The 15,000-nt window shown below is 33.7% G+C and overlaps 1 protein-coding gene across 1 annotated transcript in view; it reads left to right on the forward strand.

The window, feature by feature from the left end:
- LOC105620226 (septin-7) overlaps nucleotides 1-3,510 on the forward strand; it is a 23,038-nt gene extending 19,528 nt beyond the window's left edge. The window contains exons 8-10 of the mRNA XM_012201731.1: nucleotides 1,353-1,488; nucleotides 1,767-1,930; nucleotides 3,351-3,510. Of these exons, the coding sequence (XP_012057121.1) occupies nucleotides 1,353-1,488; nucleotides 1,767-1,930; nucleotides 3,351-3,510 (460 nt within the window). The remainder of the gene's footprint in view (nucleotides 1-1,352; nucleotides 1,489-1,766; nucleotides 1,931-3,350) is intronic.
- Nucleotides 3,511-15,000: the final 11,490 nt, after the last annotated feature.

A 15,000-nucleotide genomic window follows, 5' to 3' on the forward strand; every position in this document is an offset into this window, starting at 1 on the left:
TTAATTATTAAATAACTTAATTTACTTTTCGTTACTCTGTTATTTATTTGTCTNTNTATATATATATATATATATATATATATATATATATATATATATATAAAATTACAAAATTAAGATGCATATTCTCTGATTTATTTATTACGCGAGATCGTTCAAACGCTTACATTTGATATGCTCAGTGAGCCCTCCGCAATAATACCCAAATTATTTGTACGCTGTTTAAAAAGAGAGTAATTGATAGATTAGATTTTCCATATTGAACGTAACACAATTTATATTTGCTTGATGCCTTTATATTTATGTGCGTTTACTTTTGCATTAGTACTTAGCATAAACAAGTAGTTCCCTTACATATAGAAAAAATGTATCTACTTACTTTTATAATATCTTTTATAACACTTATAAATGTGTTGTGGCTTTTTGTATAAGAGTTTTGATTTGCATTGTGTATAAAAAAGAATTAATATTGCAAATTGATGATAAAAATATATTGGTGATTTATAAAATGTTCTTGTATTATATTATAAACTCTTTGAACGTGATATAGATATATCCGCATATATATCATATATATGAACGTGATATATCATATATTTCCGCATTGAGATGATATTTTGCACAAATCTCACAACAAATGTCCAGAATGTAATCGGATCTCGTAGAATTGGAGCAATGTTTTAATTGTAATGATACAGTAATGCACCAATTATTATCATCTGTAATTTGCGCAATATCGTTTTGATGCAAATCCGAGCTCCAGTTAGCTTAGTCCAACCTGATTACGGTCCCAAAGCACTTATAAGCTTATCATCAATGAATTATCTATTCTATCGCGCTATTACTAAGAATAATTTTTCTATTGTTATTTTTTAGCTATCTCTCGCGATAAAGAGTACATTTATGGAAAATACGTGTGTCTCTATTTCTCGGAATATTCATCATACTGGGCGCGTAACTTTTCTACAATGTTGTCACTTCTGTTAATATCTACTCTTATCTCTTTGCAATATTACGTAATTATTTACTCTTAATGATCCGCCAATTCATGTTGGTTATGTTAATAATTATTTCTATGTTAATATACAATACTATCTAATTGTATTAATTAATTAAGAACTTTTATAATCTTTCTTGAAGGACCGAAAGTTTGTATTTACAAAAAATGATATTCTGAAGTGCATGCAAAGAGCTAATGAGATTATACGAAATATTAAATAGTAGTGCGCTCAATATTAGCTATGTGCCGAGAGTACCTGAATGTCACACGCGTTATTCTATATCTGTATTTCGACAGTACGATATTCCATCGGTTCATACATTTTAGGTTGAATTTATTTGAATCTTTTTAGGAACCCGTTGGCGCAGTTGGAAGAGGAGAAACGTGAACATGATAACAAGATGAAGAAAATGGAAACGGAGATGGAGCAAGTTTTCGAGATGAAAGTTCGCGAAAAGAGGCAGAAGTTGAAGGATTCCGAGACGGATGTAAGTGAAGTGTGTCATCGATGTTATCTTTTTTTTTATTTTGGGATTTAAGTCGAGATTGATAAAAATTTGTTTAGATTATCCGGCTATTATGTCACTGGTTATTTAATTGAGAATAAATTTTGCATTTAAGAAAGTAATTCTTTATTCAATCGAGATCCTTTTTAGTTCTCATAAAATTATTCTCAATTGACACAAATTTTTCTTTACATGGTGTTTTTACATTTGGTGAAACGTAACTGTCTGAGTAGTAACGTATACGGGAAATCCGTAAATAGTTGCAGAGAAGGCACGAACAAATGCGACGCTCATTGGAGCAGCAAGTGCGGGAATTGGAGGAGAAGAGACGAGCGTTCGAGGCGGAGAAAACTGCTTGGGAGCAGCAGACCGGACACAGTATTGAAGAATTGCGTAGACGCAGCTTAGAAGCTAATTCGAAAGAGTAAGTAATAATCTGCATCGACGAAAATGATAAGATGTGTTTTTTTTTGCATTTTCATACGTTTTTTATTTTTCCGTTGTATCTTAAAAAAGGTATATCATTATTTTTTGCACGAAATTTTTTTATTAGAAACGTCTTTAGATATTTTTTTATTTTTATATTCAGCTTATTCTGTTTTTTTTATTTTATTTTAAATCGCTAACCCGATTGCGAACGATATACGAAGCAGTTATATATCGCTTGATGCTTAGCCACTGGTGATTTAGTATGGTTCTCGGAGTTGTTTAGACATCCGGTTTGATTGGCGCAAAAAGCATTCGGCGCAATTAGAGTCTGACGCAGCTTAATAGCTTTCTTGTACACTATGTTCTGCCATCGTATCTTCTTTCGGCTACTACTAGAGATCGTTTATCAAAAATGGAATCGAGTTTACTGTGGCGAAATCATAATGGGATCATTACGGAAGCTATTTAGTATCATTGAATAAAATTTCCTAAATTAAAACTGTAATACTTCACTCTTCACTTTAATTGAACTTAAAATAGCTTTAGTTTAAGAGTCTTTTTTGAAATAAGGTATTTTTATCAAAAAGTTTTATCAAAAAGAGAGAAATTCATAGATAAAGGAAAGATACGATAGTAAGTACATATTGTACAATATAGACTTTGCTCTCGCTATAGTATTTCGTAGTCGCTAATACGTGTTTAGATTTTGATGTGCAATTTGATAGTTGTTGCACCGCAATACATTCCATTCACGCTTGACATTTAAGATCCTTTACATCCCGATCACTTTTACGAAGCTTGCACTAATAACGGAATAATAATTATTATCGATTCGACTCTAAGATTATCATCGCCGAACGAATTTTATTTGACAGTTTATATTCACGTCATATTGTCCGCACATATATTATAACTTCTATTATCATTCTAGTATCATTATCGTGAATTTAGCACTGAATGAGGCTGTCTAATTTTAACACATAATTAGACATTATATTATTAATAAATGTAATATTTAAATTAAACGTTAAGCATTTCTTTTTAATCTAGGCAACATAATTGTTATTTAAAAGACATCGAAAGAGGTTCGAGAAACATCTTTCTTTATATTAATTGGGCCGACAAGCACATTCAGCGCTAAATCGCCACCGACGTTTGCCGCATCGTTCCCGCGAAATCCGAAAGAGATAACGGAAAACTTCGTGCAAATAACGTCGGCGGCGCTCTCCAGGACACCGTTTAGTGTCCCATTGATCTAATCGCGCGGATACACGTGTACCTAAAGTCCGTACGCGTTTTTTTTTTTATATTCGAGATGTAGAATTGGCTTGCTACCGGATGTACATTCGCAAAAAAAGTCCGGTTTGTTTGTCTCTCTTGTGTGTATACCATATCGGGGTATCCTCCTGATCTAGGACGGGATCGATGTCCTCCGAGGGATCTGGAGGTGGCGGGGGTACATTGAGGGGGTCCCGAGGGATAAGCAGCCTCCTTCGTCGACACACCAGTTTCAAATCACCTCAAGAGAGCCCCGCACAGATACAGCTTGTCATACAGCATCCTGAGCACCCTTAATAGAGACCGTCTCCCAGACCGCTCTCGCTCGCTAGCGAGATCCGCTCCGAGATTGCCGCGCCAACCGCTACTCGCGCTCGACCCTTGTCAACCCTTATTCAGAGATTGCCCTCTCTTAGAAGCGACAGTATCACTCGACGAATATTCCCTTGGACTGACAGGAGTGGGAATCAAAATAATTTAGATTAGTCAGTGACTCAAATCAAAATAGTAAGAAAAGGAAGTCTTTTATTTTTGAAAACGTTACACGCAATGTCGGTCGCCTGAATAAGGGTTGAAAGATGGTCTTATCATACTCGAGAAGAGTAAGTGCTGCCTATCTCAATCATTCGTCAACTTTACTTCAGTAAATTATACAACATTGTCAGCGCTTGTCTTAGCAATGATTAATAGCGAATTAGATGCTCATTGCATACTGATGTACATAAAGCCGTCGTATAGATTGATGTAAAAGATGTTCAATATAAATATAAAAACGATTATATTGTGAAATTTTCAATACACTTTATTAAGTAAAATATGTATTTTATAATATTTACACTTTACTTTTATATTCAAATTAAATCAACTTTATTATGCATCAGTGCGTCCAAACGAATTTATTATAAAGCAGAAATCATAAATCTCTCACTTAAATTATTTTTCAAATGATTATTATCTTTGATTTGTTATCAGTTTATTTTCGTTCAAATTTTAACAAAATTATCAAATTCATTTTTTTAGCTTTCATATGAATTTTTTTATTTAATAATTCAATCAATTTTTCGATAAAGGCTTTATAAATTTTGAAGTAAATAGATCTGAAAACGGTATTTTGTATACCGCTTGTTGCGATAAGCTGCACTTACTCGACACGCGTGTGCGTGCGCTCATTAAATCCATTCGATACATATCGTAATCCAAAATGACTGTACATTTCTTGCGTCCCGTAAAGGCATTGCACAACATGAGACATGCGTTTACAAGCGTGATTCAGTGAATCTCTGTTTGCTATTTTCTACTTGATCTCCTCGTATTCACTTCACTTGTCGACGCATTTCATTCGCGCGTTAATTAATCGTTATGTCAACGACTCTCGTCAGGAGACATTGCGTACGTTTAACGTTAATTAAAGCCGAAGAAAGTAGGAGGAGTGAAGTATCCTGGAAGACATGGAAATCGCGCGGCAGACGGTCGCATTCTTGGAAGTTAAAGTCAGTTTGTTGTGCGAATATTTAATTAGCAAGTATCTCTAATCTATTTAACATACATTTGCCGAATTAGGTTTTAAAGAACATTTTACTTAATGCTAAAATGCAAGTCACTACAAGTTTTACTTCGATGGAAGTTCGAGTTGTGATACTTAATCAAGTTGCAATTTCTCAGTAGAAGTAAATTAATCGTAAGAACGAGAAATACCGCAAATTGAAAGAAACTTGAAGGTTGAAGTTAAGAAAGTTTCGCCATAGAAAGTTAAGAACGTTCTGTTGCTAAGTTGAATTCTATTTCAAATTTCCTTCACGACACAAACTCGTCCCGGCTGATTTTCTTGTTTTCCTGGATACCATTTTCATTCTAGATTCCTTCGTTGTGAATTACGTATTTTACGCAATGTACATCTCAAGCGCGATTCGTTACTCGCACACGCCAATCTCGTGCATTATTTTCTCGGCGCGTTTCGTCGCCATACCATAAATACAAATGCGGAGTCTCGGGCTTTTGCGCTCCGGTAAATCGCGGTCTGGGCGATACGCAGCGCACACGACTTATTAAATAAATAAATATATATATATATATATATATATATATATATATATATATATTAGCGATATGTACATTTAGCAACGTATTTTTGGCACTTCAACTTTGATAAACTTTGAGATTATATGTAGAGAGACGCAAAATTGTATGTCACTCGCCTTCGAGCAGGAGCGTCATTTTTTTATACTCATGTCCAACACGTTTTACACACATACATGTACACTTTAACCCTTTACCGCATCGCGTGCCATAATCGATCCCTCCTCTTCTCCCTATCGACAGTGTGGTTGCCGCATCACACATCCGTGTCACGTTCGTTCCCGATCATACTTAGGTATTCGTGCCGCTGTTTGTTGGAATGTTCTCGAATTGTTGATGCTAGCAAAGGCACGGCCGTATTGTTACTCACGACAAACGGGCTGTACACATTTCTTGCATTCCCGACTTTTGCCAGGTCAATATATATAATATTTCACGAGATATCGTGGCGTTAACCCGTCTGTCGAGAGCGCAATAGAAACGTTGTGAGAATTACAAAGCTCTTGGAAAAATTCCTTCATCCTCTAAGAAAGGCTTGTTCTTTTTCTATATTTCAATATCTCGATTCTGTAACTTTTAACGACAGTGTCGATATATTGTCATTGTGCGAATATTATATACTTTAAATTTCTTGCAATGAAATCTTATTCCAAGAGAGTGAAAATGCAACTATCCTTGAAAAAAGATGAAAATATTTCACTTCTTGAAAAAAGTAACGATTTTTACTCTTTTTAGAGTGAAATCTTACTTTTTTAAAATGAGGTTTCACTGTAAGAAATTATAATAAGAGTGTACGCGGTAAAAAAAACTATGCAACGACAATAAAATGATACTGAGCTGAAAGAAAAAGTCAAAAGGTAAACCGTGCAAGAAGTTCTTGCTCTCTAAAATCTTTGGAGTGGAATCTAATTCTGAAGAGTGAAATCTCACTCTTAAAAATTGATGATTGAGTCACTTTTTTCAACACTGACTCATTTGTCACTTTTTGTTATTCTTTAGAATTAGATTTTACTCCAAAGATTTTAGAGAGTGGAGTATGGAAAAAAAACAGGCTTGCAGACTCGTCTCTCGAAGAACCGCGAGAAAAGTTCAACGTTCGACGAATATTTTTATCACTGAAGAAAACATTTCGATCGAGAGACACGCGGTAAAGGGTTGACATAAACGGCCACCTCGTAAGTTCGCGGTTTGTAAAGTCTCAAGTCGATTGTAAACTCTCAGCAAGCTGTCAGTGTCTCATACGTTTGATTTTATACTCTTATACATTCGTTTCCTGTTTATCGCTCGCAATTGCCCAAAAATACACGCTCGTAATTTAGATCGCTCGCACACGATCTGAAGTTTCGTTTCGTCGGACTGACGAGACTCTCCGAATCGCGGAGAATCGATCCCAAAGAGAGGAAGCAGAGACAGCTTGGTAGAGGATATAACCGCCTATTACTAATAATCACTCGCAAATTATACATTGTTAATTTCGTAATTGATAATCTTTTTTTATCTCTTGCAAATAAACGCAATGCTTACCTAAAACCGTTACTAACCGTTTTAAATCCTCTCGTTGCGATTATTTAGCTTGTCGAAACGTTTGCGATGCGACGAGGGAAAATTGCGACTGTGACTCTTGCAATTTTAAAAGAAGAAGTAAATGATTAAATATTTTTTAAAAAATATGAAAATCCGTGAAAAACGAACACAATTTTCCCTTATCGCTTTTGGTTATGTTTTATAGTCTGCCATGTGCATATAATGTTTTTACAGTTTTATCACATATTGTCATTTTAAATCCGGTTTTTTATACAGTTAATTTTTTCATAAAACATTTCATATCAAATTCAACTTTGAATCGAAGCGAGTAAATAACGGATTTTCAAATAGAATGTCTTTCTAAATTTACTCGCATTTTTTTCGTTTTGTTCTTTCTCTTTGTTCTTTTCTCTCGTATTCCCTCGAGAGACTTTTATTTAAAATGACGATATGGTAACGTACTCTCGGTGTGCATATGTATCTGCAATTTTATATAAAACGTTGGAGAGTTCAAATATCATAAAATACAAACGACTTCGTATCTTTGTATCCGCGGAAAAGACGAACGTGATATCTGCCGCGGAAGAGAGTTAAACAAAAAGTCAGAAGCAACGAAGCACGAAGCGGAAACGCGGGACTTGATTTCTGGATACACACGTGAGATCAGCATGTTGTTCCTTAGTCGCGAACAGAGGATGGGTTCGAAGCATGGTTTTCGCATGAATAGATTTTTCATTCGCAAGATATTTATTTTGCATTACAGTCTGCGAACCGGCGATAACAATAGGCATAACAATTTTCCATAACGATATGTTACGAATCGCGTCTCGCTCTAGAAATTTTTATTCAGACTGTCGACGTTTTTGGATCTCGATTTTCTGCATTTTTCTAGGATGTCTGTAGCGAAATATAAGGCAAATTAAATAAATAAATTTTTTTCGCGAAATCTAAGGTAGGGTCATGCAAAAAGAAAAGAACAATAAATTTTTCTTATGCAATACAAAGAGAAATATATTAAATAATATATCTGTATATAATCATTTTATTATTTTTGGACATTTTAAAATATTCACTATCATGCGAATTTCTCACGTAATTATGAAAAAAACGCAAGTTGAAAAGAATTAGTGTAATCGTCATGCATACATCAATGTTTCTATGTCTTAAATTATTCTTTATGCTAATTGAATTTAATTTTCTAATATGGACGAAAGTTTTTGCACCAGACTTCATCAAGATCACTTCCTCTTTCGTCCTCACTCTCTTCATCGAACATCCCGTGTCACACATATGCCGATCAGAAAGCGTCGATCGGTGTACAACTAGGATTTGTGCGATGCAAACAATAATCTTGATATAAAAATTCTCCTTTCAGGGCTGTTGATGGTAAAGATAAGAAGAACAAGAAGAAGGGCCTCTTTTAATCGTGTCGATCGGCAAGAAACATTCAGCAAGAAAGAGAGCAGGCAGGAACAATCTGATTTCGGCTTGGCTATCGTACTTTCACATTATTTACCGATGATATATTTACGACGAATACGAGTTAGGTAATTCCAATCAACATAAGCTCGATTCACGCTTGATACGGAATCTTCGGAAAAAACGATGATCTGGCCATATTCTCGGTGAACACTAAAGAATTATATGGTTTTGAACATAAGATTGATTGGTTGCGAAGATTGATTGATTGCGGTATCCACGTTGATATGAATCATCCTGGGCATTGAGATTCACGTGAATGTTTCATTATTCGCGATACCTAATTCGTCCAAAATTACAGACAGAAAGAAAGAGAACGTTTTGCTACGATAGAGTGCATCTGCCTGCGCTCTTTCGCGTTTCCTATCTGATATCTGAGAGGAAAGAAAAGGAAGAGGGAACTGGAGATGTGCACAATCATCCTTTCATGCTCATCAGCGTTCAACCGCGATCATCATTTATTTCATGATAAAAACTGTACAAAAAGAAACCCACGTAGACGTAATTTTTTGGAGAACGTAACTTTCGTACTTCCCTCGGCGCGAGTTAGCTCCGTTTAAGCTTGTGTATCTTTCTGCGTAACAAGAGCGTCATGTTCGCCGCCCTCCGCCGATTATGATTACACGTATGTTAGTTTTACGACTGGATAGAGTTCGAGGATATTCGTCATATCATTGTCTCTCAATTAGGAAAATAGATCGTCTTGCATTTCATGTCTCAAATACAGAGACAAGAGCATTAAATATTTCCGCCGAATATGATGAATTTGATCACTTTGGTATTGTTAAATTATAATCTTGCAAGTGTAACTGGAATCCATACTTTTCTCTTTGAATTACCTGCTCTTCTGATACTTAAAAATCAAGTCATCATAAAGTTATAATTTTATTTGTATATAATATACAAATGAAATTATATATACCTAAAGATATTTTAAATGTTTTAGGTATCTTTGCTTTCTTGGTGACTTTGAATTCTTTTTGGAAATATCAAGGCATTAATATGAATAAAAATCTAAAAAAATGTTCATATATTCAAGGAAATAACATTTCTTGAATTAATTTGTTAAGAGAATTTTGTACAATTTAGTAAAGTATTGAAATTCAGACGTTAAAAAATCATACAAAGATTATATATATATATATGACACGTGAAGACTTATTAAGTATTATTATGTGGCTGACTTTATACGAACAAGAAATTTACAATTAATTAAAAAAATTCGAATGGATCAATCTTTAATAAGTCGAAGAAAATTAGCTTGTAAGAAAAAAATCATTGATATACTCTTTATTGTATTATTATGCAAATAGCATCTCCTGTTGCAGAGGGAGGCTGAACATGATATCGCACAAAAACAGCGGCCATATATTATATAAATATATATATTTATGTATAAATAAAGAACGAAAGGAAGTGTAAATGTAAGTCTAATTCATGTACATGTACACATAAGTCACGCCTTGCGACAGGCGCGAAAGAACGATTACGATAAGAACGGATCATTGTATAAATAAATCTAGATGTGTTAGACTATCGCGATTCGAGACGGTGCGCTTTTTCTTCCTTTTTTTTTGCATCAAGCTTGAATCTTTTTTTTTATTGAAGTGTTATTGAAGTGTTATTGAAGTGTTATTGAAGTATGTCCCTGAACAATAATTTCTAAATAATTACAGCTTTAGAGCTAATGTAAAAAAGCCCATCAGCTGTTCGGATGCACAGAAAATTCTTTATTTTCGTGTAAATGTAAACAAACCCTTCAATTTGGATCCTTATATATATATAATTATAAAATATAAATCGAAATTACATAAAAGTAACGCAAATTTTTTTTTTATCTCTGACACCACAAGACCTTTACGTCGAGTCGCGAAAAAAACGCTTACGTCAAATCTGATGAGCGATGTGATTCTACTTAGTGACGCAATGTTTATGATTTTTACTTTATCTAATTTGACATTTGGATAAAAAAGAACGAATTAAATAGTCGGGAATCATTAACTTGGAATTTGCGTTACTTATGTAATTTCGATTTATATTTTATTGATAAGGAATCGAATTGAAGAGTCAAAACGTTTTATTCGTTTTGTTTGCATTCACATCAAAATATAAAGAATTTTCTGTGCATCCGAACAACTGATGTAGACTCTGATGGACTTTTTTACATTTTTTACTGATAGATTCTTTCGAACTTCATTTTATATATATGTATTTAGAGTTAATTGTAGCAGATCAGTACAACGTCGAGAACGCAAACGAGGCGTATTATAATTTTTTAAGATTATTATTAAAACTTTATATTATAAGTTTCTTCATGAAAATTTCTTTCTTTCTTCATTACAGGCCGTTGTAAAAAATATGGAACTGAGCGAATTGAACATCTGTTTACAATATCCCTTTATTATCGATAAAGTAACGTTGAGAAATGTTCGAGAACACTTAAAAATGCAATTGCAAGTTATCGATATGTCGTCGATATTTAAGATGGTAAATGTTTATACATTCGCGCCGTCTGGAATCCGTCCATGTCGATATGTTTAGGATATAAGATAATTAAATTACTTCTGTGCCAAGACGAGCGAGGGAGTGAGCATTTTGTAACGCTGTAGCGGTCTTTTTGATTACCGCGAGATGAAGCACACGGTATTATCCCCGGGAAGATTACTTATTAAGTACGTTTGAAAAGTTCAAGAATAACCCATTTATCAATTCCTCGAAGGATGTTTTGAAAAATCCGAGAATAATCGATTTCCTTAACGATTTGGCGTATCTGACACGTAATTTATTATTCGATCTCATTAAAGATCTGTTCTTTCTACTTACTTCCTATTACTTGTCTTCTTCTTTTTCTGCGTGAAATGCAAATATATTTGTTTCGTATTGAGTAGTGTAAAAAAAAAAAATAATTGTGACTGGAAGGAATAGATCAACGAAATGATACCGAGGCCAGTAAAAATTGTCTTTCGATTATCTATTAGTTTCTCAGCAACGTGTTCCATTTTACCGCGCTATGCTTCCCCCGTTTCCTTCATCTCGGACGGGGGGGGGGGGGGGTAGGGAAACGAGCGTACGCCACATTCCTATTTTGTACGCATTTTTCTAATTAGGCTCGCCGGCTCGAGCGCGTTTAGTCAATCTCCCATTCGCATTTGACGCTCGTTAATTGAACGATCGAAAACAAACAATCGCATTTAATACCAGCGGGAATTCAAAATACGAGGCTGAAAGTTGCGAGAACGCCCCGAGAGACGTCGAGATAAGAAGACAATGTCGCTTTCTGGATGTCTTTATTCATCTCTTGGAGATTCGCACTGTTGACTGGGGCATCGCCAGGATCCGCGAGGCGGATTCTAAGAATCTCTTGGAATTTGGAATTCAAGAAAGCCAAAATTTTGGAATCCAGTTGAACATTCTGAGAATGGAATTCAAGGATCTAGAATTGAATTGGAAGATTTTTTTCAAAATACATGCAAGAATCGGAGAACAAGAGAGATAGAGAGACTAGATTCTCATGCATGTCTCTTTCAGATATATTTCATATCGCGAAGGCTCAAAAGGCTCAAATTCACGATATTATACAGGGCGTTCCAGGTTAAACTCAATGAACGTATGCTATTTAAGCGATTATAATAAGAAAAACTGTGTACAAGATTTGAAAAGTTTTTAGAAAATCGGAACTTATTGCTAAAAAGAGGACCATCATAACAATAACAACGCAATTAAATATACAAATATTATTTGACTACAACGATTAATATTTAATTTCATAAAATCTCTATGAATTAAATTAAATTTTGTTAAATACCACGTTACAATTTTCAAATTCGATTAATTTTCACACTTTCTATTCAATGTCGTATTCTCCTATAAGTTTCCTGGAAAGTCTTGTCGTCGCTTTGCAGGTCTTGGCGAGGATAGGCAGTCGATTGTACTTAATTATCGCACAAGTTGTCGCCTGATCGCGCTTCTTTTTGCAGCCGCGCCGAGGACGACGTCGAGCCGGACGGGGGAAGAACTTCGTTTAGGGCTACAGGGGGGGCTATCGATAGACTATGTGTATTTCTATGGACGATGCTTGTAATACGGTTTTAAATGGTTACTCATAAGGTCATCGCGATTGCGTTCGCTTCGGAACGGGACGAAGGACGGGAAGGAATTAAGAGAGTGACATGGGCAGAGAAAGTGGCGAGGAGGGTAGATAGACGAAACAAATTATATATTTTGCCGTGCCAGACGAAAACGAAAGCTGCCGCTGCTAATTGTAGACCAGTTGTAATAACGACACATTATTGTATCACGACGAACACCTTAGAATATGTATCCAAGTAAATTATATATAAAATCATATAAAACAACCAGGATGATCATCAGTTTTACATCTCCGCGAGCCTTCCCACTGATTCCATGTAGTACAATGATAGTCCGATTGATTAATTCTTATGAGAGGATTTTCTACGAGACTTTGAGTTTTCCAATTAGCAAATAGAAAGACGCTCGATAATAAGGAATTTTTGTGATCACAAGAGTCTTATCCTGAATGTGTAAATCTGTTATCCCCAACAACTATTATTTCCTTATTGAAAGACATTCATTTTAAGGACGTATAAAAAAGCATAAATATTGAGCCTAACTTTTATTATTTAATATTTTTGCGAAAGTAATTTAATTTTCCAAATGACAATGATATATAATCAATGGATATTAAAGTAAAATTGATTACTTATATCCGTTTCTACCAATGTAATTTAATCTTAATCTCGGTTCAACTAACTCTTTATCTTTTTCTAGTTCTAAGAATCGGAAAAAGATGAAGAGTAAGTTGAACTAAGATTAGAGATTAATCTACATTGATAAAAACGAGCATTTATCGATGAACAAAATTTAAGAAAATACAATGAAACAGAAACTCAGTAATTTTGCTCCGTTTTGCTATTACAATTTTATATATAAAAAAATAGTATATATTACTATATAATACTATTAATAATATTTTATTAATAGTATATTAATAATAATAATAATATGTATTAATATATCTATAACAGTTTTCCAAATTAATCTAGCAAAGTCGTTAGCGGATATTAAAAAATGCTTTTTATAACATAAATTTATACAAACGTTCTTTCTTGACATTCCATGCGTAAGATAGAAAGATATTGTATCGACTTGTACTAGCAAATGAAAAATGTAAGTCCAAAGTAAGATTGATTATCAGATAAATCGAGATAGACTTAAGAAAATACAAAGAAGCAAACTTTTCACTTTGTTATACCTTTATTTATTTTTCTATTCTAACAAAGTTCTTCATAAAATAAGTTAAGATAAGCGTTAGTATGTAGTAGAGTAAAAAAACTCGAGTAGCTTATATTTATCACATTTTCGTTGAATGATAAAGTTGGACTTTCTCTCGCACAGAATAAGATATGTAGATTGTATCTAAAATGTTTTCAGTAACAGCGAACGTTGGGGAGGAGGGAAAGGAAGCCGAAATCTCCATGCTGATCCTAGGTCATCAGAAAAGGCCTGCATTCTAGGAATTCTTTCTTCCAGCCTGCTTTTACTATTTCTCAATGCCAGCCACTGATTGGAAACCGTCGAAGAACGGTGTGTGCAGTGGAAAATGGAGAATGCCTGAATAGTTATTTACACACGTGTATAATTCACGTGTACATACGTACACATGCACGTGCCTTTTAACGGTGAAATCTTTTGCCTTCATAATTAGCTTCGTTTTTATACCGTGATCTTTATATCCGGCACGTTTCTCGCCGCGAACTCGAGAAACGCGAAAACTGAATTAAATTCGCGAACTTAGAGAGAAGGATTTTTACGTTATTATCTTTTGATATTAACATCCATGAACAGATATAAATACAATGAGTATTTTTATGCAAAGCAAATCCCAGAGAGTCATAATTTTAATCGAAAATGGAAGCAAAACTGCTGATCGAGTTAGAGCGATTTCAATAAATTCTCCATGAAGTTGATTATATTTATTTAACTTATTGTTATTAACATCTATTTGACTAATCTATTTGACTATATAGATAGAATTATTAATTTTTTTGTTGTTTCGCAATTAAAAAAGTCCTATTGTATTAATTGAAATTTTGATAAATTTTGATAAATTTTAAATTTGACTGAACCAGAAGGATCAAATCAAACAGTTTAATCAAATATTCTAGTATTGAAATAATGAAAAATTTAGTAGCAATAACCAGAATTATAATTCATATAACAATTCATTTTATTTATACTTTCTTGTTAGTGCAACTTTTTGTTAGTACAACTAAAATATTTTTCTCAATGCATATAAAGAAATAAGAAAAGAACAGATCAAGGATCGAACTAATTATTTTACTTTAAGCAATTTTGCGGTTAAATTAAGCTATTTCGAAACATCTGGTTGTATGACGTCAGAAACATCTTGCAATAAATTGGAATTGCTACATACAATTTAAGTTTTTAACTTAAAAATAATTTCATAATTTTATAATTTCATAATTTTATAATTTAATAATCTTGAAACCTATAAAATATGCGACAAATTGAAATATTTGTCTGATATGTCATATAGAAATGTAAATGTATGTATAATTCCTAAAATAATGGTACATTTCTCAGCCATCAAAAATTGCCGGTATTTTTTAATAGCTAAGAAATTTATGTATTATATCAAGAATTATTTTATTATTTTTTATAATATGT

The sequence above is a fragment of the Atta cephalotes genome, assembly GCF_000143395.1.
Source record: "Atta cephalotes unplaced genomic scaffold scaffold00025, whole genome shotgun sequence".
NCBI classification, from domain to species: Eukaryota; Metazoa; Arthropoda; class Insecta; order Hymenoptera; family Formicidae; genus Atta; species Atta cephalotes.